Raw genomic sequence first — 25,295 nt, 5'->3', positions numbered from 1 at the left:
CCATGTGTATGAACGTTTGGAACTGTTGTGCCCATAAATGTTTCATGCAATCTATGAATGCCATGTTAGTGTAGTGCAAGCCTATAATTCTTACCTTTCTTGGCGATTTTCCCACCGGATAGAGGGAGAGCTTCTGGTTTCTTGTTGGTTGGTGTGAGTGGACTTTCGCCATTTTGTCTTTCCTTGCAGAGCGAGACTTTCGCTATTTGTGCCGTTACATCAATAAACATTGCGCAGACAGGAACTTCGGTGTCTCGTCTCATCCAAACCGTTTGATCGCGGTATTTTCCTGGATCCGTGTTCACTGTTATCCAACGTATTAGCAGCCTTACCGTAGGCTACCAAGCCTATCTTTCAATCCTTTTACATCTGGTTGAGAGGGAAGAGAACATTTGGGGATTACACCCAATGAGACACCGCGTCGTGATTTAAAGTTGACTCGGCACTCGGATCCACTCTTGGAGAACAAGACCTCGCCGTCGTCCCAGCGCCTCCTTCGATGACTTCATATTTTGTTTGCAACACGCAGATGTTGTGTTGGATTCCTTGTCCAATTTGCAGGCATTTTTGTTCCATCTTCTTGGATGTCTGATCGATTTTCTCTTGTCTCTGTTCGTCTCTCCGTAGAGATTCATGAAAGCTCATTTCACCTCCGAATTCAGGTAGCTGGTGTTTCAGAACAGGTAATGTAAGTAAGGAAGTGTTTACCCGAGACGTACCTGGAAGAGGACTTGGATTGAGCCCGTATTTTGTGTGCAACATTGAGGTTTTCTGTTTCATTGCCTGTTCAATTCGCCGGCGTTTTTCAATGGAGGAGTGTGATCTCTGTTCGGTTTCCTTACATATCAGTTCCATTCTGCATTGAGATTCATGTTTTCTCTCTTCATGAGGGACTTTGGACACCTGGTGTTCCAGTACAGATGGTGTAAGTGGGGATTTATTCTCCTGAGACGTACCTGGTGGAGGGGTACTTGGATTGACTTCATACACGGTTGGCAAGACGAAGGTTTTGTCTTGGATTGCCTGTTCAATTTGCAGACATTTCTGTTTGATTTGTGTTTGTTTGTTTTTCTCTTTCTGTAATTCTTGCTGACGTTTGTCTTCATCGAGGAGTTTGCACAGTTGATCTTCCAGAGCAAAAAGTTTAACTTTGCTTGTGTTTTGCTGAGACGTACCTGGAAGAGAAATACTTGGATTGACTCCATATTTTGTTTGCAAGATAATGGGTGCGTCTCGGATTGCTTGTTCAACTCCAAGGCATTTTTTTTCGATTTGCGTTTGCCTCTTTTTGTCTCTCTGTAATTCTTCCTGACGTCTCTCTTCATCTTGCAGTGTGCACAGTTGATCTTCCAGAGCAAAAAGTTCAACCAAGCTTGTTTTTTTCTGTGACGGACCTGGTTGAGGAATACTTGGATTGACTCCATATTTTGTTTGCAAGGTTAAGGTTACGTCCCGGATTTCTTGCTCAACTCCACGACATTGTTTTTCGATCGCCATTTGTCTGTTTTTGTCACTCTGTAATTCTTCCTGATGTGTCTCTTCATCTCGGAGTTTGTGCAGTTGATCTTGCAGAGCGGAAAGTTGAACTAAGCTTCTGCTTTGCTGAGACGGACCTAATGGAGGAAAACTTGGATTGACTCCGTATTTTGTTTGCAAGGCCAAGGATACGTCCCGGATTTCTTGCTCAACTCTACGACATTGTTTTTCGATCGCCATTTGTCTGTTTTTGTTGCTCTGTAAATCTTCCTGATGTCTTACTTCATCTTGGAGTTTGAGCAGTTCATGTTGCAGAGCGGAAAGTTTAACTTTGCTTGCGCTTTGATGAGACGGACCTGGTTGAGGTACACTTGGATTGACTCCATATTTTGTTTGCAAGGTTAAGGTTACATTTCGGATTGCATGTTCAACTCCAAGGCATTTTTTTTCGATCTGCGTTAGTCTCTTTTTGTCTTTCTGTAAATCTTCCTGACGTCCCTCTTCATCTTGGAGTTTGTGCAATTGATCTTGCAAAGCGGAAAGTTTAACTTTGTTTGTGTTTTGCTGAGAAGGACCTGGTTGAGGAATACTTGGATTGACTCCATATTTTGTTTGCAAGGCAAAGGTTATGTCCGGGATTGCTTGTTCAACTCCAAGGCATTGTTTTTCGATCGACATTTGTCTCATTTTGTCACTCTGTAAATGCTGCTGACGTCTCTCTTCTTCTTGGAGTTTGTGCAGTTGATCTTGCAGAGTGGAAAGTTTAACTTTGCTTGTGCTTTGCTGAGACGGACCTGGTGGAGGAATACTTGGATTGACTCCATATTTTGTTTGCAAGGTTAAGGTTACATTTTGGATTTGTTGTTCAACTCCACGACATCGTTTTTCGATCGCCATTTGTCTGTTTTTGTCTTTCTGTAAATCTTCCTGACGTCTCTCTTCATCTTGGAGTTTGCACAGTTGTTCTTGCAGAGCAGAAAGTTTAACTTTGCTTGCGCTTTGCTGAGACGGATCTAGTTGAGGTATACTTGGATTGACTCCATATTTTGTTTGCAAGGTTGAGGTTACATTTTGAATTGCATGTTCAACTCCAAGACATTTTTTTTCGATCTCCATTTGTTTCATTTTGTTTTTCTGTAAATCTTGCTGACGTCTCTCTTCATCTTGGAGTTTGCACAGTTGATCTTGCAGAGCAGAAAGTTTAACATTACTTGTGCTTTGCTGAGACGGACCTGGTTCAGGAATACTTGGATTGACTCCATATTTTGTTTGCAAGGTTAAGGTTACATTTTGGATTGCTTGTTCCACTCCAAGGCATCGTTTTTCGATCTCCATTTGTTTCTTTTTGTCTTTCTGTAAATCTTGCTGACGTCCCTCTAAATCTTGGAGTTTGTGCAGTTGATCTCGCAGAGCGGAAAGTTTAATTTGGCTTGTGTTTTGGTGAGACGGAGCTGGTTGAGGAATACTTGGATTGACTCCATATTTTGTTTGCAAGGTTAAAATTACATTTTGGATTGCTTGTTCAACTCCAAGGCATCGTTTTTCGATCTCCCTTTGTCTATGTTTGTTTGTCTGTAAATCTTGCTGACGTCTCTCTTCATCTTTCAGTTTGTGCATTTGATCTTCCAGATCAAAAAGTTTAACTTTGGTTGTGTTTTGCTGAGACGTACCTGGTGGAGGAGTACTTGGATTGGCTACAAATTCTGCAGGCAAGATTGAGGCGTTTTGTTGGATTACCTGTTCAATTTGGCGGCGTGTTTCATCGGACTTCTGTCGTCTCTGTTCGGTTTCCTTGCTTATCTCCTCCGTTCTGCGTTGAGATTCCAGTTGTTTCTCGTCACCTCGGAGTTTAGATTGCTGGTCATTCAGAGCAGGTCGTGTACCTGGCGATTTATGTGGCTGAGAGGCACCTGGTGGAGAAAGAGTTGTTGCAAAATCTGAGGCTTTTTGAGAGATTGCTTGTTCAACTTGCAGGTGTTTTTGTCCGGTTCCCTGATGTCTCTGTTCGATTTCTTTGTGTTTCTGTTCCCTTTGCTGGAGTTTGACTTCCTGGTTTCTTTGTTCGGATTGATGGTGTTTCCGTTGGATTTTCTGGCTGTGATGTTGAGCTTTCCGGAGTGTCCGTTCAGCTTGTGGATGTTTCCCCTCAATTTGGTTGTGTTCCTGTTCGTGTTCTTTTCCTATCGGTTTACTCTGTAGTCCAGATTGCTGGTGTTTCAGGACATGTTGGATAACTGGGACTTGGTTTTGTTGAGATGTGCTCGGGTTGCAGGGTAATCCTGGACCGATTCCTGCTGGCTCCATCACCTATCCTGAAGGATCAAGCAATGAAAGGAATCCAAGTATCAGGTGAGCAAACAGAATAAAATCAAAAACAAACTTCTCATCCAGATAAGAACTGTTTTCTGGTTCATCTTGTTTAAAAAGGTAGTAAGAGGTTTGCAAAGGGACAAATTATAAATCTGCCAACCCATGGAAAACCACGTAAAACAGAAAGGGAAATGATAAATTCGATAAAAAATATTTTTGGCAGGAAGACGAGGGACTCGCCAGACAACGTCAACACTGCCTTGCCACATACATTTATTACGTACACTGATGCTGAACATACACTACGAAATAACTATTATAAACTAAACCCATTTAACCCTTTCGACAGATCCATACCACGATCAATATTGATTGATGTTTTTTCTCTCTCTCAAGGTTGTGGATGAGTTGTGACAAAACTTGGTGGTTGACTTGGTTATGTGACAAGAACAAGTCGATTCGATTTGGGTTCAGGACCGAATTCAGATCCGGCCGATCAGTGGGATACAAAACTTAACCTGTTCAGCCTGGTGGAGGTGTACCCTCTCCCGAGTGTCATGAAACCTTGTTTGTTGTTTTCTTTCTGTTCCTCTGTCCTATATGAGGACACACAAGGAAATTAGATGTAGGTGGAGGCCATTCGGTCCATCATGCCTGTGCCACACCAACACCGCACCAATTTATCAACACCGGATTAAAAGTGACGGTGGCGGTTCCTTTTCAGGATCTCTGCTGACTTTCTCAAAGTTTTCTCTCTGTTTACTGTGTGTTTCTCGTTCGGTCTTGTCTTAAATCTTGTGATAATTGTTGAGTTTTCGTCGTCTTTTCATCTCGTGTTTCCTTGAGGCCTACCCTTCTCCCCGTTTGTTAGTTTATTATATTTTCTCCTTGTTAACATCAGTTTATATTTTCTCCACTTCTCCCTCCTATCCCTCTCAACTATCGCGTCTGCTTCGTCAAAAAAAACAAAAACAATCTTTTCCTTCACATTATTCCCGACGTGGCCACGTGACTTCCTGTACCGACTCTTCTTCCTCCTTCTGCCGATCAACCATCGACTCTTGTCGACCCACATTCACGATTTTTTTCTTCAACCTTCCATTACCTCATCTGAAAAAAGAAAAAAAAAACTTTATTCTTTTAACCTCTCACGTGACACCTCATGAAACCACGTGGTTCCCTACACCCTCTTCTTCTTCCTATAACTTTCGTCGAAGACCAACTTCCTTCTGGGTTTGTTTCCAAATCTTGTGTCCGAAACCCATCACTTTCCGTACCCACCTTACCCAGTCGCACCCAACTGTCCCGGGAATCTGTGTCCTTTTCTCCTGATAAGGTGGAGAGCTTGCTGTCAAACCTCGACTCAGATTCTGCAACCGGTCCAGACAGCATCAGCTCACATGTTCTAAAAACCTGCTCCTCTGCTCTTGCTCACCCTCTCTCTGTTCTATTCACCCTCTCATTTGCTCAAGGACATCTGGCATCTGCTTGGAAATCAGCAAACATTACTGCCCTGCATAAAAGAAGAGCAAAAACAGCTCCCGACAACGACAGACCAATCAGCCTTCTCCCAATCATCAGCCAGGTTTTGGAATCCATCATCACTTCAGACATTAATTGTGTCAGATGAGTAAACAGAATAAAATAAAAAAACAAATTTCTCATCCAGATAAGAACCGTTTTCTGTTTCGTCTTGTTTAAAAAAGGTAGTAAGAGGGTTGTGAAGGGATAAATCTGCCAACCCACGGAAAACCACGTGAAACAGAAAGGAAGGGAAATTATAAATTAGACAAAAAATTTTTTGGCAGGAAGACGAGTCGCTCGCCAGACAACTTCGATACTGCCTTGTCACATACATTTATTATGTACAATGATGCTGAACATACACTACGAAATAACTATTATAAACGAAACCCATTTCACCCTTTAGAGTTTAGACAGATCCATACTACGATCAATATTAATTGATGTTTTTTGTCTGTCTGTCTCATAGACTCCGACAGAGAAGGACTGGAACCTCTCGATCTTGGGGTTTGTAACTTGAGTCTGAAGGATTAACTTGAGTCTGGGGCTAAAATAACTTCTCGAAGGGCGAGAGACACGATCTCGGGATCCATATAGGGGTTTTTGAGGATGGCGAGTTCAATATCATTTTCAACACCACCTGAGGTCATCTTCAAGGTCAAAAGGTTATATTTCAAGGTCAAATTACTGAATTTTGGTATTTTTGCCCGTTTTTGTGTCCAACTCATAGAGGAAAACTTTTGTAAAGTCCATGACAAAACATGACATTGTGCACCTACTGCACCTACTTGCTGATTTCTATCATCGTTAACTAATGTATGTTTTGTTTGTTTCTCTTTCAGAAACTGTCCAGCTGGTGATCTCACAGGATCTTTGTGTTGTTTCCTACTTTGGTGAAAATATGCCACGTCGTTGCAGCTGCTTTGGTTGCAGAGGAAACTTTGATGGGACGCCTTATGTTCAGGTCATATCCTTCCCAAAAGATCCTGAGGAGAGGGAGAGATGGATATTGGCAATGCCAAATGAGAAAGAAAGCTTGAGGTGCTTAAAAGAGAAATATATTTGTGAGACACATTTCAATTGTGATTGGGTGTCAGTTCGGGCTGGCAAACGACCCAAAGAACCCCCATCAATATTTCCTGGAGTACCGAAATCAGCTTTGAAGCAGGTGACCTCAGCCCCATGCCCGACATCATCTTCTACGTCAGAATCAAGAGCTAAGAAGATGCAGGCAGCTGATGAGGCCGCAGAAAATATCCAAGATTTCCACCACTTCTGTGCTAAAATCAGCTCCTATTTTCCTGGCTTTAACGTCATAAAAGACCAGGAAAACCTTTACCTTTCAAGAACTGATACTACTGGACAAACTGTCAAGCAGTTCTTTCATTTCCAACAAGTTCACTCACCTTTTGGATTTCTATTCTTGAATAGAGTTAAGAAAGATTTCATTGAGGTGCCCAAACGACTTTTTCCTTTGCAGAAGAACAGCCTGCTCTCAAAATGGTCCCAGATTAGATCCATAACTGACCAGGTAAACATCGATGAATGCACAAGCAAGGAAATTCTTCAGCTTGTAATTAGCCAGCTCTGTTGGATGACTGAGGCACACGAACTTCCTCATTTCACCTTCCTTCCGTCGCAGCTGCATCTTATGTTCAAACCTCTTGATTGTCGCCGATTTGATACTGATACGATGATTTTCGCAATGCAGCTTCACAACATGTCACCCAGTACATACAAAATGATTCGTCGATCCGGCTTAATCATTCTACCATCAACAAAAAAGGTAAAACAGATGCTTGCTAGTAGTCAGCAGGACTCCAACCTCAAAACCTTGTTCGACCAGCTGAAACCACAGCAGCGTTTGGTCAATTTAATGTTTGACGAGGTAATGCTGGTCGAGACATTGCGATTTTCTGGAGGGCATGTTGTAGGATATGCTCAAAATGCAGCAGCGGATGGTGAACACGAAATGCTTGCTTCACATGCTATGGTTGTTGAAGTTGCCTGCCATTTCGGTGGTCCACGCTATATTCTACGCATTTTGCCCTGCAAAAAACTAACTGCCGATCAGCTGAAGGAACTCCTTATCGCAGCTGCATCAGCTGTAGTTGGTGCTGGCAGTACTGTGATTTCTTTGATATGTGACAATTGCAATACCAACCGCAGTGTTTATTCAAAACTTGGAGGACCAGGAAGTTGCCAAGTGCTGTCAATTCAAGAGCAATCTATGTTTTTAGTGTACGACTACGTACACATCTTCAAAAATGTTCGCAACTGGATAACTGTTGATGGCAAGACACTCATTTGTCGTAGATGGTAATGAGTACCAAGTTTACTGGAGTGATATTCAGAAGGTTTATGAGATCGACCGGGCTACTCCTATTCGCATAACCAAGCTGACGCACACCGCTCTTTTCCCCAAGCCCCTTCAACGCCAGAGCGTACCATTGGTATGTCAAGTGTTCAATGACAAGACTGTCGCTGCTTTAAAGACCTTCAAGGTTTCACTGGGGATCAGCGAAGGCACAATCATCCTCACCCAGATAATGAGTGAGTGGTTCAAGATGATGAAACTGAAAGACCGTTTCTCAGCTATCCATCTGCGCGACAAATCCAGACAGGCTTGGACAGCAGACTGTACAAGTTTCACGAGGCTGGAGCAGGCCTGCCAAATTATATCTACCTGCGCATGGCAACGAGGTGGTGGTCGTAAGCTGAAGCTAACTCAGCAAACTGCTGAAGGCTTCACTGTGTCCGCACGTAATAATGTGGATGCTGCCAAATTGCTTCTGGCAGAGAAAGACTTTGACTACGTTCTTCCTGCTATATTTGCAGACGAAGCCTTGGAAACGTTTTTCGGCCAAGCCAGGCAAAGAAGCGGTGGAAACTTCTTTCTTGATGTAGTTGACATTATGGCTGCAGCTAGAATTGTAAATTTGCAAACACTCATTAAGCATGACATTAGGCCTGAATCTAGTTCTCGTGTGATTGATTGCGACAAGAACTGAACAACTTCCATAAATCCAGATGAGCGAAGTGAACTCATTGACGAGATTACTCCTCAAGACACTCAGGATCTCTTGGGGTCTGACGATGCCCTGAAGCATAAAGTAGTTTATTTGGCCGGACACCTTGTTCATAAATATGGCGAAAGCACTAGTATGGAGGAGATCATTGATGATGAAGATGGTAACGAGGTGTCATCTGAGTTTCTAGATAATTTGAATAGAGGTGAATTGAGTGTGCTGACCATGTCAACCGTCTTTTTTGTACATAATGCCTATAATTTGAATGACAAGACTAAAATGTGTTGCCGATTTCATTTTGCTGAGCTGTTATCCTCTGTAGATGAACCTTCAGCTCGTCGTAATGCTGCATGTACTACTTTAGCTAACATTCTATTGAAAGCTCATGTCCTCAATGTAAGTGACAAAGAAAAAGCTTTGGGATGCCTCAGGAGGCAAGAAAAGCTCTCCAACTTGTGATAGACATTGACATAGTTGTAATAGGCATAGTGTTGTGACATGCATATAATGTTTATGTAATACAATATATGACAATAAGTATTAAAGTTTGACAGCTCTACACACTTGCATCTTATTACAACCAGCCATCTCTCACCGTTTATGAATTCGACACAAAAACGGGCAAAAAATACCAAAATTCAGTAATTTGACCTTGAAATATGACCTTTTGACCTTGAAGATGACCTCAGGTGGTGTTGAAAATGACACTACTGAACTCGACGTCCTCAAAAACCCCTATATGGATCCCGGGATCGTGTCTCGAGCCCTTCGAGAAGTCATTTTAGCCCCGGACTCGTTAATCCTTCAGACTCAAGTTCCAAACCACGAGCATGGGAGGTTCCAGTCCTTCTCTGGAGGAGTCCATGGTCTGTCTACAAAGGCGGTGGATGAGTTGTGACAAAACTTGGTTATGTGAGAAAAACAAGTCGATTAGATTTGGGTTCAGGACCGAATTCAGATCCGGCCGATCAGTGGGATACAAAACGGAACCTGTGCAGCCTGGTGGAGGTGTCCCCTCTCCCGAGAACCATAAAACCTTGTTTGTTGTTGTTTTCTTTATGTTCCTCCGTCCTAGAAAAGGAAACACAATGAAATTAGTTCACTGTGTGTTTTTAGTTCGGTCTTGTGTTTAAACTTGTGTTAATTGTTGAGTTTTCATCTCGTGTTTCCTTGAGGCCTACCCTTCTCCCCGTTTGTGTTCGTGATCGTGTTTATTGTATTTTCTCCTTATTAACATCAGTTTATATTTTTTCCACTTCTCCTTCCTATCCCTCTCAACTGTCGCGTCTGCTTCGTCTAAAAAAAACAAAAACAACAAAAACAATCCTTTCCCTCACATTATCCCCGACGTCGCACGTCACTTCCTGTACCGACTCTTCTTCCTCTTTCTTCTGCCGATCCACCATCGACTTTTGCCGACCCACATTCATCAAAGGTCTTCACGATTTTTCATCAACCTTTCCTTTTCCTAATCTTAGTAATCGTAATCAAAAAAATAAAACAAATCACCGTCTCTGAAACTATAACAACTTCCTCTTTCACCCACGTGGTTCTCGTTATTGTATCATCATTCACTATTCTTCTTCTTCCACCGTAATCAATACGACCTTACCTTCATCACGTGTTCCAATACATCCCACTGTGATGTTTCTTTTCTCCATTCTCTTCATTAACAGTGTAAACCTCAAATATCCGGGGTCTTCACTCAAACCTTTCAGTTCTCTCCATCCAAGTTGCCACAGATAAACCAGACATAATCTGCCCAACAGACACTTTCCTCCTCCAAGATATCTCTGACTCCCGAATATCTCTCCCTGGTTACTCCCTCCTCCGGTATGACAGACCTGACCCTCGTCCTGGTGGTGGAGTTGCTCTTCATCAAAGACGATTCCTCACTCACCATGCACTGCACGTTCTCCCCCTCACCACCAGGAATACCTCTGGCTACGGCTTCCCCTTCACTCCCACCTCATGTTTATATGTGTGTTGTGTCGTCCACCAAACAGTGATGACTCCATTTACATCTCGCTCTCCGAAAACATGGACCTACTTCCGATTTCCCTGAAAATATTTGTTCTTCAATGGGTTCTTCTGACCACATGCTTATCAAAGTGGACATCTCTCTGGCTGTTCTTCGAGAACCGACTCCGCACCGTCGAATCTGGCATTTCACTCAGACTGACTGGCAGGGACTTCAAGCAGCTATCAAGTTTCGAGACTGGTCTCCCATCTCTACTTCCTCTGACATCAAAATTCTTTCCAAGAAACTTGCTCTCTCTCTCTCTCTCTCTCTCTCTCTCTCTCTCTCTCTCTCTCTCTCTCTCTCTCTCTCTCTCTCTCTCTCTCTCTCTCTCTCTCTCTCTCTCTCTCTCTCTCTCTCTCTCTCTCTCTCTCTCTCTCTCTCTCTCTCTCTCTCTCTGTCTCTCTCTCTCTCTCTCTCTCTCTCTCTCTCTCTCTCTCTCTCTCTCTCTCTCTCTCTCACAGATTTATCCCCTCTCCTCTTCAGTTATCCTACCCTAAATCCCTCTCATGGTACACTGAACCATGTCATGAGGCAGTTGTCCTGAAACAACTTCCCTTCACCACATGGAAGGCAAATCTAACTGAGGGTAATCTCAGCTCCTTCTACAAAACTGGGAACAAGTGTGTATCTACCCTCAGGAGAGCCAGAAAACAACTTTCGAATCTCAAGTTTGAACTCTCAAACCTGTCTCCCTACTCCAAATCCTGGAGGTGTCCAGTGAGGTCTGTTTCTGGTGTATGTTCCCCCTCTATACCTCAAATAGCCGCACAGCTGATACTGCACGTGAAAAGACTGAATTCCTCATCTCTGTGTTTGTTTGCAAATCTTGTGTCCGAAACCCATCGCTTTCCGTACTCACCTTACCCAGTCGCACCCAACTGTCCCTGGAATCTGTGTCCTTTTATCCTGATAAGGTGGAGAGCTTGCTGTCAAACCTCGACTCAGATTCTGCAACCGGTCCAGACGGCATCAGCTCACGTGTCCTAAAAACCTGCTGCTTTGCTCTTGCTCACCCTCTCTCTGTTCTATTAACCCTCTCATTTGCTCAACGTCATCTGGCATCTGCTTGGAAATCAGCAAACATTATTGCTCTGCATAAAAGAGGTGCAAAAACAGATCCCTGCAACTACAGACGGATCAGCCTTCTTCCAATCATCAGCAAGGTTTTGGAATCCATCATCACTTCAGACATTAAATGCTTCCTCTTCTTCAATGGCTTAATTTGGATTCAGATTAAGTCACTCGACCCTGGATATGCTGCTTCTGCTCTCCCAACAATGGATGGAGGTCCTCAATGCCGGACATGAAATCAGAGCCATATCCCTGGACATATCACGTGCTTTCGATACGCTCTGGCACCCTGCCCTGTTCACCAAACTCTCTTCCTATGGTATCCAAGGCCATCTCCACTCATGGCTTGCAGACTTCCTCTTCTGTCACAGCCAACGTGTGGCCCTCAATGGAGTTTTCTCATTCCCTCTTCCTGTCCAGGCTGGGTTTCCTCAAGGCAGTCTTCCAGGCCCTGTTCTTTTTCTGGTTTTCATCAATGATCTCTCTGAATTTCCAGAAAATCCTCTTTATCTCTTTGCTGATAACTCCACCCTGGCCGTACCACCTGTCATCCCTCACATCGGCATGCAGCAGCTTCTTCACTCTCTGCAGACATGGATAAAATCACAAGCTGGTCCAACACGTAAAATATGTCTTTCAATCCTGACAAATCTCACACTCTATGTCTCTCCGAAAGGTCTGGAACCCACCCCCCCAATATACTTTCTCAACAATCCTCTTGAAGAAGTCCTTTCGTTCAAGCTTCTGGGTCTCACTATCTACTATGATCATTCCTGGGAAAGCCACATTTCCAAACTGGCCTCAAAAGCCATTCACCGACTGGGCATCCTCCATCGTGCAAAGTCCTTCCTCGGCACACCTGAGCTCCTGACCATGTACCAAGCTTTTGTCCACAGCCTGATGGAGTACTGCTATCCGCTCTGTGCTGGTACTCCTGCCTCTCACTTTTCTCAGCTTCACGCTGTGGAAACCTCGGCATTTGGGATCATTGGTATCTTCCACGATGAGGCTGAGTCTTTGGCTTTCTCACTGCAGGCAGGTCAGTGGTCTTTCTGCATTCTACCCTCTGCTCTCAGGCCTCGCCCCCCCTCTCTGTCTGAGATATGTCCCCCCCATATATCCACCGGGTGATTAAGGTCCTCCTCAACCATCTCTCAGACATGCATTTACCAATCTTGTTCAAACTTGGCACACTGATAAAGAATTATTGCTTACATATGAATATCATATTTTTTCGAGATCAGATCCAAGATGGTTGACTGGCAGACATTTCGTTACTTAAATGTGTCTCGAAGCATTTCTGGATTTCTATCAGACATAAATAAATAATAAAACATCAGACATAAACAAATATTTCTAAATGTTACACTGTTTGTGTGATACAGTTTGTCTCCCGCAAAATATATTGTTACAAGCCGGGGGTCAGCCGCCAACCGACTGCTCTGAACGGAGCCGCAAGTCGAGTCGGCCCGACCGATCGCCCGGAATATAGATCGCCGCCCGGATAACTCTGAGCGACGGGTCCTTGTACAAGAACCGAAATACGCCAATCGGCAGATCACGTGGTGTAGGGTCGATTGCCAATCTTCAATGTACCTAAATACCCACGTGATCCAACTACCGGGGTATTCCACCCTCGACGGATCTCGTGCGGAACAAACCGCCGAGGCGAGCCTGTCCGTGCGCGATTCCGAGCGGCGTAATCGCCGAGAACCGTCGGTCCAAATGTCCCCCTATTACGGCAAACCAACGGCTTTCTAACTCCCAACACACGAAATGTTCAGTCAATGAGGGAATGGACGAAACGAGCAGGTTTACATTCACACAAGGACATTTATTATGAAACACGTATGCAATTAAATAAGGCAAAACACGTATGCAATTATATAAGCAACAAAAGCACGACAAAAGAACTACAACCGTCTACTTATTATGTACAGTTATTTACACTTCACAGCAGTTCCTACTTATTAGACGGGCCCACGGACACACGTACGCGCGCGCGCGCGCGCACACACACACACACGAAACGGTGGCTGAGGCCTTTAATCACGAGCTCCAGCTCGGAGGTCAGGTGAGCTGAAACTCAGAGCTTGATTCGAACCTTTCCACCTCGTGTGGTCTTCAACTTGTCCAGACCCGGGCTCCAGCGAGAGCGAGCTGCATCCAATCACCGCGATCCTTCCCGAGCTCCCGCGAATCCTACCGCGCTTCTCAACACATCTGTGATAAATCTGCCAACCCACGGAAAACCACGTGAAACAGAAAGGAAGGGAAATTATAAATTAGACAAAAAATTTTTTGGCAGGAAGACGAGTCGCTCGCCAGACAACTTCGATACTGCCTTGTCACATACATTTATTATGTACAATGATGCTGAACATACACTACGAAATAACTATTATAAACGAAACCCATTTCACCCTTTAGAGTTTAGACAGATCCATACTACGATCAATATTAATTGATGTTTTTTGTCTGTCTGTCTCATAGACTCCGATAGAGAAGGACTGGAACCTCACGATCTCGGGGTTTGTAACTTGAGTCTGAAGGATTAACTTGAGTCCGCGGCTAAAATGACTTCGAGAAGGGCTAGAGACACGATCTCGGGATCCATAAAGGGGTTTTTGAGGATGGCGAGTTCAACAGTGTCATTTTCAACACCACCTGAGGTCATCTTCAAGGTCAAAAGGTCATATTTCAAGGTCAAATTACTGAATTTTGGTATTTTTTCCGCGTTTTGGTGTCTAACTCATAGAGGAAAACGTTTGTGAAGTCTCTGACAAAACATGACATTGTGCACCTACTGCAGCTACTTGCTGATTTCTATCATCGTTAACTAATGTATGTTTTGTTTGTTTCTCTTTCAGAAACTGTCCAGCTGGTGATCTCACAGGATCTTTGTGTTGTTTCCTACTTTGGTGAAAATATGCCTCGTCGTTGCAGCTGCTTTGGTTGCAGAGGAAACTACGATGGGACGCCTTATGTAAAGGTCATATCCTTCCCAAAAGATCCTGAGGAGAGGGAGAGATGGATATTGGCAATGCCAAATGAGAAAGAAAGCTTGAGGTGTTTAAATGAGATATATATCTGTGAGACACATCCTTCCGAGGTCGGCGAAATGAGTACCAGTGTACTGGGCCGGTGTATACCCCGGGTAAAAAAGGTATACCATATCCCTGTGTCGTAAGAGGCGACCAGGGTTGCGTCAGGAAGGGCATCCGGCGTAAAACATGTGCCAAATCACTATGCGGATCATATGGATGATCCGCTGTGGCGACCCCTATCGGGAGCAGCTGAAAGAAGACGACGACGATATCTGTGAGAAACATTTCAATTGTGATTGGGTGTCAGTTAGGGGTGGCAAACGACCCAAAGAACCCCCATCAATATTTCCTGGAGTACCGAAATCAGCTTTGAAGCAGGTGACCTCAGCCCCACGCCCAACATCATCTTCTACGTCAGAATCAAGAGCTAAGAAGATGCAGGCAGCTGATGAGGCTGCAGACAATATCCAAGATTTCGACCACTTCTGTTGTAAAATCAGCTCCTATTTTCCTGGCTTTAACGTCATAAAAGACCAGGAAAACCTTTACCTTTCAAGAACTGATGCTACTGGACAAACTGTCAAGCAGTTCTTTCATTTCCAACAAGTTCACTCACCTTTTGGATTTCTATTCTTGAATAGAGTTAAGAAAGATGGCATTGAGGTGCCCAAACGACTTTTTCCTTTTCAGAAGAACAGCCTGCTCTCAAAATGGTCCCAGATTAGATCCATAACTGACCAGGTAAACATCGATGAATGCACAAGCAAGGAAATTCTTCAGCTTGTAATAAGCCAGCTCTGTTGGATGACTGAGGCACACGAGCTTCCTCATTTCACCTTCCTTCTGTCGCAGCTGCATCTTATGTTCAAACCTCTTGATCGTCGCCGATTTGATACTGATACTATGATTTTCGCAATGCAGCTTCACAACATATCACCCAGTGCACACAAAATGATTCGTCGATTCGGCTTAATCATTCTACCATCAACAAAAAAGGTAAAACAGTTGCTTGCTCGTAGTCAGCAGGACTCCAACCTCAAAACCTTGTTCGACCAGCTTAAACCACAACAGCGTTTGGTCAATTTAATGTTTGACGAGGTAATGCTGGTCGAGACATTGCGATTTTCTGGAGGGCATGTTGTAGGATATGCTCGAAATGCAGCAGCGGGTGGTGAACACGAAATGCTTGCTTCACATGCTATGGTTGTTGAAGTTGCCTGCCATTTCGGTGGTCCACGCTATATTCTACGCATTTTGCCCTGCAAAAAACTAACTGCCGATCAGCTGAAGGAACTCCTTATCGCAGCTGCATCAGCTGTAGTTGGTGCTGGCGGTACTGTGATTTCTTTGATATGTGACAATTGCAATACCAACCGCAGTGTTTATTCAAAACTTGGAGGACCAGGAAGTTGCCAAGTGCTGTCAATTCAAGAGCAATCTATGTTTTTAGTGTACGACTATGTACACATCTTCAAAAATGTTCGCAACAACTGGATTACTGTTGATGGCAAGACACTCTCATTTGTCGTAGAAGGTAATGAGTACAAAGCTTACTGGAGTGATATTCAGAAGATTTATGAGATCGACCGGGCTACTCCTATTCGCTAAACCAAGCTGACGCACACCGCTGTTTTCCCCAAGCCCCTTCAACGCCAGAGCGTACCATTGGTATGCCGAGTGTTCAATGACAAGACTGTCGCTGCTTTAAAGACCTTCAAGGTTTCACTGGGCATCAGGGAAGGCACACTCATCCTCACCCAGATAATGAGTGAGTGGTTCAAGATGATGAAACTGAAAGACCGTTTCTCAGCTCTCCATCTGCGCGACGAATCCAGACAGCCTTGGACAGCAGACTGTACAAGTTTCACGAGGCTGGAGCAGGCCTGCCAAATTATATCTACCTGCGCATGGCAACGAGGTGGTGGTCGTAAGCTGAAGCTAACTCAGCAAACTGCTGAAGGCTTCACTGTGTCCACACGTAATAATGTGGATGCTGCCAAATTGCTTCTGGCAGAGAAAGACTTTGACTACGTTCTTCCTGCTATATTTGCAGACGAAGCCTTGGAAACGTTTTTCGGCCAAGCCAGGCAAAGAAGCGGTGGAAACTTCTTTCTTGATGTAGTTGACATTATGGCTGCAGCTAGAATTGTAAATTTGCAAACACTCATTAAGCATGACATTAGGCCTGAATCTAGTTCTCGTGTGATTGATTGCGACAAGAACTGAACAACTTCCATAAATCCAGATGAGCGAAGTGAACTCGTTGACGAGATTACTCCTCAAGACACTCAGGATCTCTTGGGGTCTGACGATGCCCTTAAGCATAAAGTAGTTGATTTGGCCGGACACCTTGTTCATAAATATGGTGATAGCACTAGTATGGAGGAGATCATTGATGATGAAGATGGTAACGAGGTGTCATCTGAGTTTCTAGATAATTTGAATAAAGGTGGATTGAGTGTGCCGACCATGTCAACCGTCTTTTTTGTACATAATGCCTATAATTTGAATGACAAGACTAAAATGCGTTGCCGATTTCATTTTGCTGAGCAGTTATCCTCTGTAGATGAACCTTCAGCTAGTAGTAATGCTGCATGTACTACTTTAGCTAACATTCTATTGAAGCTCATGTCCTCAATGTAAGTGACAAAGAAAAAGTTTTGGGATGCCTCAGGAGGCAAGAAAAGCTCTCCAACTTGTGATAGACATAGACATAGTTGTAATAGGCATAGTGTTGTGACATGCATATAATGTTTATGTAATACAATATATGACAATAAGTATTAAAGTTTGACAGCTCTACACACTTGCGTCTTATTACAACCAGCCATCTCTCACCGTTTATGAGTTCGACACAAAAACGGGCAAAAAGTACCAAAATTCAGTAATTTGACCTTGAAATATGACCTTTTGACCTTGAAGATGACCTCAGGTGGTGTTGAAAATGACACAACTGAACTCGACGTCCTCAAAAACCCCTATATGGATCCCGGGATCGTGTCTCGAGCCCTTCGAGAAGTCATTTTAGCCCCGGACTCGTTAATCCTTCAGACTCAAGTTCCAAACCACGAGCATGGGAGGTTCCAGTCCTTCTCTGGAGGAGTCCATGGTCTGTCTACAAAGGCTGTGGATGAGTTGTGACAAAACTTGGTTATGTGAGAAAAACAAGTCGATTAGATTTGGGTTCAGGACCGAATTCAGATCCGGCCGATCAGTGGGATACAAAACGGAACCTGTTCAGCCTGGTGGAGGTGTACCCTCTCCCGAGTGTCATGAAACCTTGTTTGTTGTTGTTTTCTTTATGTTCCTCCGTCCTAGAAAAGGAAACACAATGAAATTAGTTCACTATGTGTTTCTAGTTCGGTCTTGTGTTTAAACTTGTGTTAATTGTTGAGTTTTCATCTCGTGTTTCCTTGAGGCCTACCCTTCTCCCCGTTTGTGTTCGTGATCGTGTTTATTGTATTTTCTCCTTATTAACATCAGTTTATATTTTTTCCACTTCTCCCTCCTATCCCTCTCAACTGCCCCCTCTGCTTCGTCTAAAAAAAACAAAAACAACAAAAACAATCCTTTCCCTCACATTATCCCCGACGTCGCACGTCACTTCCTGTACCGACTCTTCTTCCTCTTTCTTCTGCCGATCCACCATCGACTTTTGTCGACCCACATTCATCAAAGGTCTTCACGATTTTTCATCAACCTTTCCTTTTCCTAATCTTAGTAATCGTAATCAAAAAAATAAAACAAATCACCGTCTCTGAAACTATAACAACTTCCTCTTTCACCCACGTGCTTCTCGTTATTGTATCATCATTCACTATTCTTCTTCTTCCACCGTAATCAATACGACCTTACCTTCATCACGTGTTCCAATACATCCCACTGTGATGTTTCTTTTCTCCATTCTCTTCATTAACAGTGTAAACCTCAAATATCCGGGGTCTTCACTCAAACCTTTCAGTTCTCTCCATCCAAGTTGCCACAGATAAACCAGACATAATCTGCCCAACAGACACTTTCCTCCTCCAAGATATCTCTGACTCCCGAATATCTCTCCCTGGTTACTCCCTCCTCCGGTATGACAGACCTGACCCTCGTCCTGGTGGTGGAGTTGCTCTTCATCAAAGACGATTCCTCACTCACCATGCACTGCACGTTCTCCCCCTCACCACCAGGAATACCTCTGGCTACGGCTTCCCCTTCACTCCCACCTCATGTTTATATGTGTGTTGTGTCGTCCACCAAACAGTGATGACTCCATTTACATCTCGCTCTCCGAAAACATGGACCTACTTCCGATTTCCCTGAAAATATTTGTTCTTCAATGGGTTCTTCTGACCACATGCTTATCAAAGTGGACATCTCTCTGGCTGTTCTTCGAGAACCGACTCAGCACCGTCGAATCTGGCATTTCACTCAGACTGACTGGCAGGGACTTCAAGCAGCGACCAAGTTTCGAGACTGGTCTCCCATCTCTACTTCCTCTGACATCAAAATTCTTTCCAAGAAACTCTCTCTCTCTCTCTCTCTCTCTCTCTCTCTCTCTCTCTCTCTCTCTCTCTCTCTCTCTCTCTCTCTCTCTCTCTCTCATGCACAGATTTATCCCCTCTCCTCTTCAGTTATCCTACCCTAAATCCCTCTCATGGTACACTGAAGCATGTCATGAGGCAGTTGTCCTGAAACAACTTCCCTTCACCTCATGGAAGGCAAATCTAACTGAGGGTAATCTCAGTTGCTTCTACAAAACTGGGAACAAGTGTGTATCTACCCTCAGGAGAGCCAGAAAACAACTTTCGAATCTCAAGTTTGAACTCTCAAACCTGTCTCCCTACTCCAAATCCTGGAGGTGTCCAGTGAGGTCTGTTTCTGGTGTATGTTCCCCCTCTATACCTCAAATAGCCGCACAGCTGATACTGCACGTGAAAAGACTGAATTCCTCATCTCTGTGTTTGTTTGCAAATCTTGTGTCCGAAACCCATCGCTTTCCGTACTCACCTTACCCAGTCGCACCCAACTGTCCCTGGAATCTGTGTCCTTTTCTCCTGACAAGGTGGAGAGCTTGCTGTCAAACCTCGACTCAGATTCTGCAACCGGTCCAGACGGCATCAGCTCACGTGTCCTAAAAACCTGCTGCTTTGCTCTTGCTCACCCTCTCTCTGTTCTATTAACCCTCTCATTTGCTCAACGTCATCTGGCATCTGCTTGGAAATCAGCAAACATTATTGCTCTGCATAAAAGAGGTGCAAAAACAGATCCCTGCAACTACAGACGGATCAGCCTTCTTCCAATCATCAGCAAGGTTTTGGAATCCATCATCACTTCAGACATTAAATGCTTCCTCTTCTTCAATGGCTTAATTTGGATTCAGATTAAGTCACTCGACCCTGGATATGCTGCTTCTGCTCTCCCAACAATGGATGGAGGTCCTCAATGCCGGACATGAAATCAGAGCCATATCCCTGGACATATCACGTGCTTTCGATACGCTCTGGCACCCTGCCCTGTTCACCAAACTCTCTTCCTATGGTATCCAAGGCCATCTCCACTCATGGCTTGCAGACTTCCTCTTCTGTCACAGCCAACGTGTGGCCCTCAATGGAGTTTTCTCATTCCCTCTTCCTGTCCAGGCTGGGTTTCCTCAAGGCAGTCTTCCAGGCCCTGTTCTTTTTCTGGTTTTCATCAATGATCTCTCTGAATTTCCAGAAAATCCTCTTTATCTCTTTGCTGATAACTCCACCCTGGCCGTACCACCTGTCATCCCTCACATCGGCATGCAGCAGCTTCTTCACTCTCTGCAGACATGGATAAAATCACAAGCTGGTCCAACACGTAAAATATGTCTTTCAATCCTGACAAATCTCACACTCTATGTCTCTCCGAAAGGTCTGGAACCCCCCCCCCCCCCCAATATACTTTCTCAACAATCCTCTTGAAGAAGTCCTTTCGTTCAAGCTTCTGGGTCTCACTATCTACTATGATCATTCCTGGGAAAGCCACATTTCCAAACTGGCCTCAAAAGCCATTCACCGACTGGGCATCCTCCATCGTGCAAAGTCCTTCCTCGGCACACCTGAGCTCCTGACCATGTACCAAGCTTTTGTCCACAGCCTGATGGAGTACTGCTATCCGCTCTGTGCTGGTACTCCTGCCTCTCACTTTTCTCAGCTTCACGCTGTGGAAACCTCGGCATTTGGGATCATTGGTATCTCCCACAATGAGGCTGAGTCTTTGGCTTTCTCACTGCAGGCAGGTCGGTGGTCTTTCTGCATTCCACCGTCTGCTCTCAGGCCTCGCCCCCCCTCTCTGTTTGAGATATGTCCCCCCCATATATCCACAAGGTGATTAAGGTCCTCCTCAACCATCTCTCAGACATGCATTTACCAATCTTGTTCAAACTTGGCGCACTGATAAAGAATTATTGCTTACATATGAATATCATATTTTTTCGAGATCAGATCCAAGATGGTTGACTGGCAGACATTTCGTTACTTCAATGTGTCTCGAAGCATTTCTGGATTTCTATCAGACATAAATAAATAATAAAACATATCAGACATAAATAAATAATAAAACATATCAGACATAAACAAATATTTCTAAATGTTACACTGTTTGTGTGATATAGTTTGTCTCCCGCAAAATATATTGTTACAAGTCGGTGCGTCGGCTGCCAACCGACCGCTCTGAACGGAGCCGCAAGTCGAGTCGGCCCGACCGATCGCACGGAATATCGATCGCCGCCCGGATAACTCCGAGCGACGGGTCCTTGTACAAGAACCGAAATACGCCAATCGGCAGATCACGTGGTGTAGGGTCGATTGCCAATCTTCAATGTCCCTAAATACCCACGTGATCCAACTACCGGGGTATTCCACCCTCGACGGATCTCGTACAGAACAAACCGCCGAGGCGAGCCTGTCCGTGCGCGATTCCGAGCGGCGTCATCGCCGAGAACCGTCGGTCCAAATGTCCCCCTATTACGGCAAACCAACGGCTTTCTAACTCCCAACACACGAAATGTTCAGTCAATGAGGGAATGGACGAAACGAGCAGGTTTACATTCACACAAGGACATTTATTATGAAACACGTATGCAATTAAATAAGGCAAAACACGTATGCAATTATATAAGCAACAAAAGCACGACAAAAGAACTACAACCGTCTACTTATTATGTACAGTTATTTACACTTCACAGCAGTTCCTACTTATTAGACGGGCCCACGGACACAAGTACGCGCGCGCGCGCACACACACACACACACACACACGAAACGGTGGCTGAGGCCTTTAATCACGAGCTCCAGCTCTGAGGTCAGGTGAGCTGAAACTCAGAGCTTGATTCGAACCTTTCCACCTCGTGTGGTCTTCAACTTGTCCAGACCCGGGCTCCAGCGAGAGCGAGCTGGATCCAATCACCGCGATCCTTCCCGAGCTCCCGCGAATCCTACCGCGCTTCTCAACACGTGCCGGTGAGACGAGGCGCCGATCCTTCCTGTCGATCGTCGCTTCCCCGAGGATCCAACTCCAAGAAGAGGCCGATGCGTCGTACCAAGCCGGGAAACGAAATGGAGAACAAAAAGCTCCACGAACCAAGAAGAAGAGGAAGAAAAGAAAGAAGAGGAAGAAGCCTCCATTCGCAGCTCGAGCCGAACAACCGACTCAAGTTCCTTCCAAAACAAAACAGCAGCCGAAGCTCACTGAGCCAGTCGAAGCAAAAAGCTTCCGAAGGCCTCAAGCCAAGCAGGACCCGATGGCCTGCTGAACGACTGATCTCTCTGAAGCAAAAAGCTTACTCCTATAACGGGACTCAGCACACGGGACTCAGAACGGGACTCTTCACGAACTCTGCCACGGGACTCCCACGAACTCAACCCCACCACGGGACTCCGTCGAACTCTTTACACGGAACTTTCACGACTCTTTTTGAACAAAGAAAAGATGTCCTCTTTATCCTTTGCACCCCCTCCCCCGCACCCGGCGTGACTCATGCCCTCGTGATCCACCCCGCGCTCAACCACGGGTGGGAGGGAGTTGTTGACGTCACCGCAGGGTTCTTCTTCCTCTTTGCAGAAGAGGGGGAGGGAGGTCTCCATTGTTTGCTCCCGAACTATTAAATCGATCCGCAGCACATCTAATCGATTTCAAAACATTTAAACAATGGAAGGTGAGCTATCTAGGAAACATGCACTTATCGACATAGCTGACTAAGGGAACCTGTATGTTGTGTGCAATTGAATTCCAAATTCGTAACACTCTGAACATTGAATCCATTCTTTGCCAAATTTGCATTCCCAATAGAAAACATCATACGTGTCACGTGACCAACAATCTTCCACAATATGACAAGATTACCCACATCATAAATATTCATGACCGAATAACCCAATCGTATGCAATCTTCCATGTCACATGACCACTCAAGTCAGTTGGGCATGTGACCACCCTCCTGCCTCCAAACAAACAACTGACCGCCCTCACGCCATCTCCAAACAAACGTGACCACGCTCATCCTGCCTCCAAACAAACACGTGACCACACTCATCCTGCCTCCAAACAAACACGTGACCACTCTCATCATGCCCCCAAACATGTGACCACACTCATCCTGCCTCCAAATTAACACGTGACCACGCTCATCCTGCCTCCAAACAAACACGTGACCACGCTCATCCTGCCTCCAAATTAACAAGTGACCTCGATCAGGAATTATTGGTTGAGTTAATTGCTGTAAAGTTCGATCTCGAGGGTGGTTCGAGTTTAAGGAGCCAAGGGACACGTTCAGGTGAAGATTGTTGAATCTTCCTGAAAGAGAAAGTGATGGTTCAAGCGATCCGTTGTGGTTGTGGAACGATGCAAACCCAGAGATGGGAGCTTCAGGAACAGGAACGAGCAAAATGAGTCACAACATCCTCTCTCTGGATTAATGGTTGATTCTTAGTGTCAAGATCTTTCCCACCACCACCGAACGAAGACGGAGGTTATGTTTCAACCGCTCTCTCTCTCTCTCTCTCTCTCTCTCTCTCTCTCTCTCTCTCTCTCTCTCTCTCTCTCTCTCTCTCTCTCTCTCTCTTCTGTTTGTCTGTGAGCACGATATCTCAAAAGGTTGTAGACAGATTCGGACGAAGTTTCATGGACAGGTTGGGTGTATGACAAAGACGAACTGAATAGATTTTGATGAAGATCCGGATACAAGAATTTTAAAAAGTGATATTTCAGTCTTCACCATTGAGATCGGGTCAAAAACAATACATCCATCGGGACCACACTCTGTACAGAGAAACAGAGGTGCCACAGCAGTCTCCTGGGGGATTGGAAATATTCATGGAGGGGTCACAACTCTGACACAGGATACTGAAATGGCTCAATCATCCCAGCAAGCTGCTACTCATTTTACCACCTCACAAGGATGACAGGCCCACCTGGTGTTAATTAAATAAACAAGAGGGATTTGAACTCAGGACCCTCGGATCCCAAACCGACCACCTTCACCATGAAGCCAACACCAAGCATCCAAAAACAATAGGAAGCACGATATTTCAGAAAGTTGTGGAGGATTCAGACAAAAAAGTGAGTTGAGGAGGTGAGAAGTAAAAGCCGCACGGATTCGATTTTGGTTCAGGTCATTTGGCTGAGATGTACCTGGTGGTGGAGGAGCAGTTTGATTGACCTTGCATGTTGTACACTAAAGAAGGCTTACTGATGGTTCTCCGGTCAAAATCGCAGGAGTCTCTGTTTGATATTCATACAAGTAAGTAATTGGTAAGGTTGTTGAGGTCATCAGATGGCCGTGCTCGAACTGCCAGGATTCAAGTTCGTGGCAAGAGCTATATTCGACCTCTCGCTAAACTGATATGGCTGCCAAAGCTTGAGGACAATGAATGAGGGGCGAATGGATTGACTTTCCTTTTCTACAAATTTCTTCCACAAATTTGTGGGTGGCTGTTAGAAAGTCTTTGCTGTTTTACCATGTGTATGAACGTTTGGAACTGTTGTGCCCATAAATGTTTCATGCAATCTATGAATGCCATGTTCGTGGAGTGCAAGCCTGTAATTCTTACCTTTCTTGGCGATTTTCCCACCGGATAGAGGGAGAGCTTCTGGTTTCTTGTTGGTTGGTGTGAATGGATTTTCGCCATATTGTCTTTACTTGCAGAGCGAGACTTTCGCTATTTGTGCCGTTACATCAATAAACATTGCGCAGACAGGAACTTCGGTGTCTCGTCTCATCCAAACCGTTTGATCGCGGTATTTTCCTGGATCCGCTGTTCACTGTTATCCAACGTATTAGCAGCCTTACCGTAGGCTACCAAGCCTACCTTTCAATCCTTTTACATCTGGTTGAGAGGGAAGAGAACATTTGGGGTTTACACCCAATGAGACACCGCGTCCTCATTTAAAGTTGACTCGGCACTCGGATCCACTCTTGGAGAACAAGACCTCGCCGTCGTCCCAGCGCCTCCTTCGATGACTTCATATTTTGTTTGCAACACGCAGATGTTGTGTTGGATTCCTTGTCCAATTTGCAGGCATTTTTGTTCCATCTGCTTGGATGTCTGATCGATTTTCTCTTGTCTCTGTTCGTCTCTCCGTAGAGATTCATGAAAGCTCATTTCACCTCCGAATTCAGGTAGCTGGTGTTTCAGAACAGGTAATGTAAGTAAGGAAGTGTTTGCCCGAGACGTACCTGGAAGAGGACTTGGATTGACTCCGTATTCTGTGTGCAACATTGAGGTTTTCTGTTTCATTGCCTGTTCAATTCGCCGGCGTTTTTCATCGGAGGAGTGTGATCTCTGTTCGGTTTCCTTACATATC

General features: G+C 44.7%; 1 protein-coding gene across 8 annotated transcripts in view; it reads right to left on the bottom strand.

The window, feature by feature from the left end:
* The window catches only part of LOC147006378 (uncharacterized), a 57,181-nt gene extending 32,501 nt beyond the window's left edge, over positions 1–24,680 (bottom strand). For 4 of the 8 annotated variants that reach the window (XM_085868965.1, XM_085868958.1, XM_085868963.1 and 1 more), the window contains exons 1-3: positions 24,542–24,647; positions 9,320–9,410; positions 95–3,788 (exon numbers count right to left, since the gene is read on the bottom strand). In XM_085868965.1, the coding sequence (XP_085725091.1) occupies positions 400–3,780 (3,381 nt within the window). In that variant the 5' untranslated portion in view covers positions 3,781–3,788; positions 9,320–9,410; positions 24,542–24,647 and the 3' untranslated portion in view covers positions 95–399. Of the gene's footprint in view, positions 1–94; positions 4,897–9,319; positions 9,411–17,703; positions 17,795–24,541 lie in introns of those variants that run through there. The other 4 variants (XM_085868960.1, XM_085868962.1, XM_085868959.1 and 1 more) reach the window with 4 other exon arrangements.
* Positions 24,681–25,295: the final 615 nt, after the last annotated feature.

Source organism: Eptatretus burgeri, unplaced genomic scaffold (assembly GCF_056783735.1).
Source record: "Eptatretus burgeri isolate ZD-2024b unplaced genomic scaffold, Ebu_testis_v1 Ebu_testis_scaffold_3182, whole genome shotgun sequence".
In the NCBI taxonomy this organism is placed as follows: Eukaryota; Metazoa; Chordata; class Myxini; order Myxiniformes; family Myxinidae; genus Eptatretus; species Eptatretus burgeri.
Note: the sequence above shows the minus strand (reverse complement) of the source record. Positions and strands in the feature narration are given on the sequence as shown.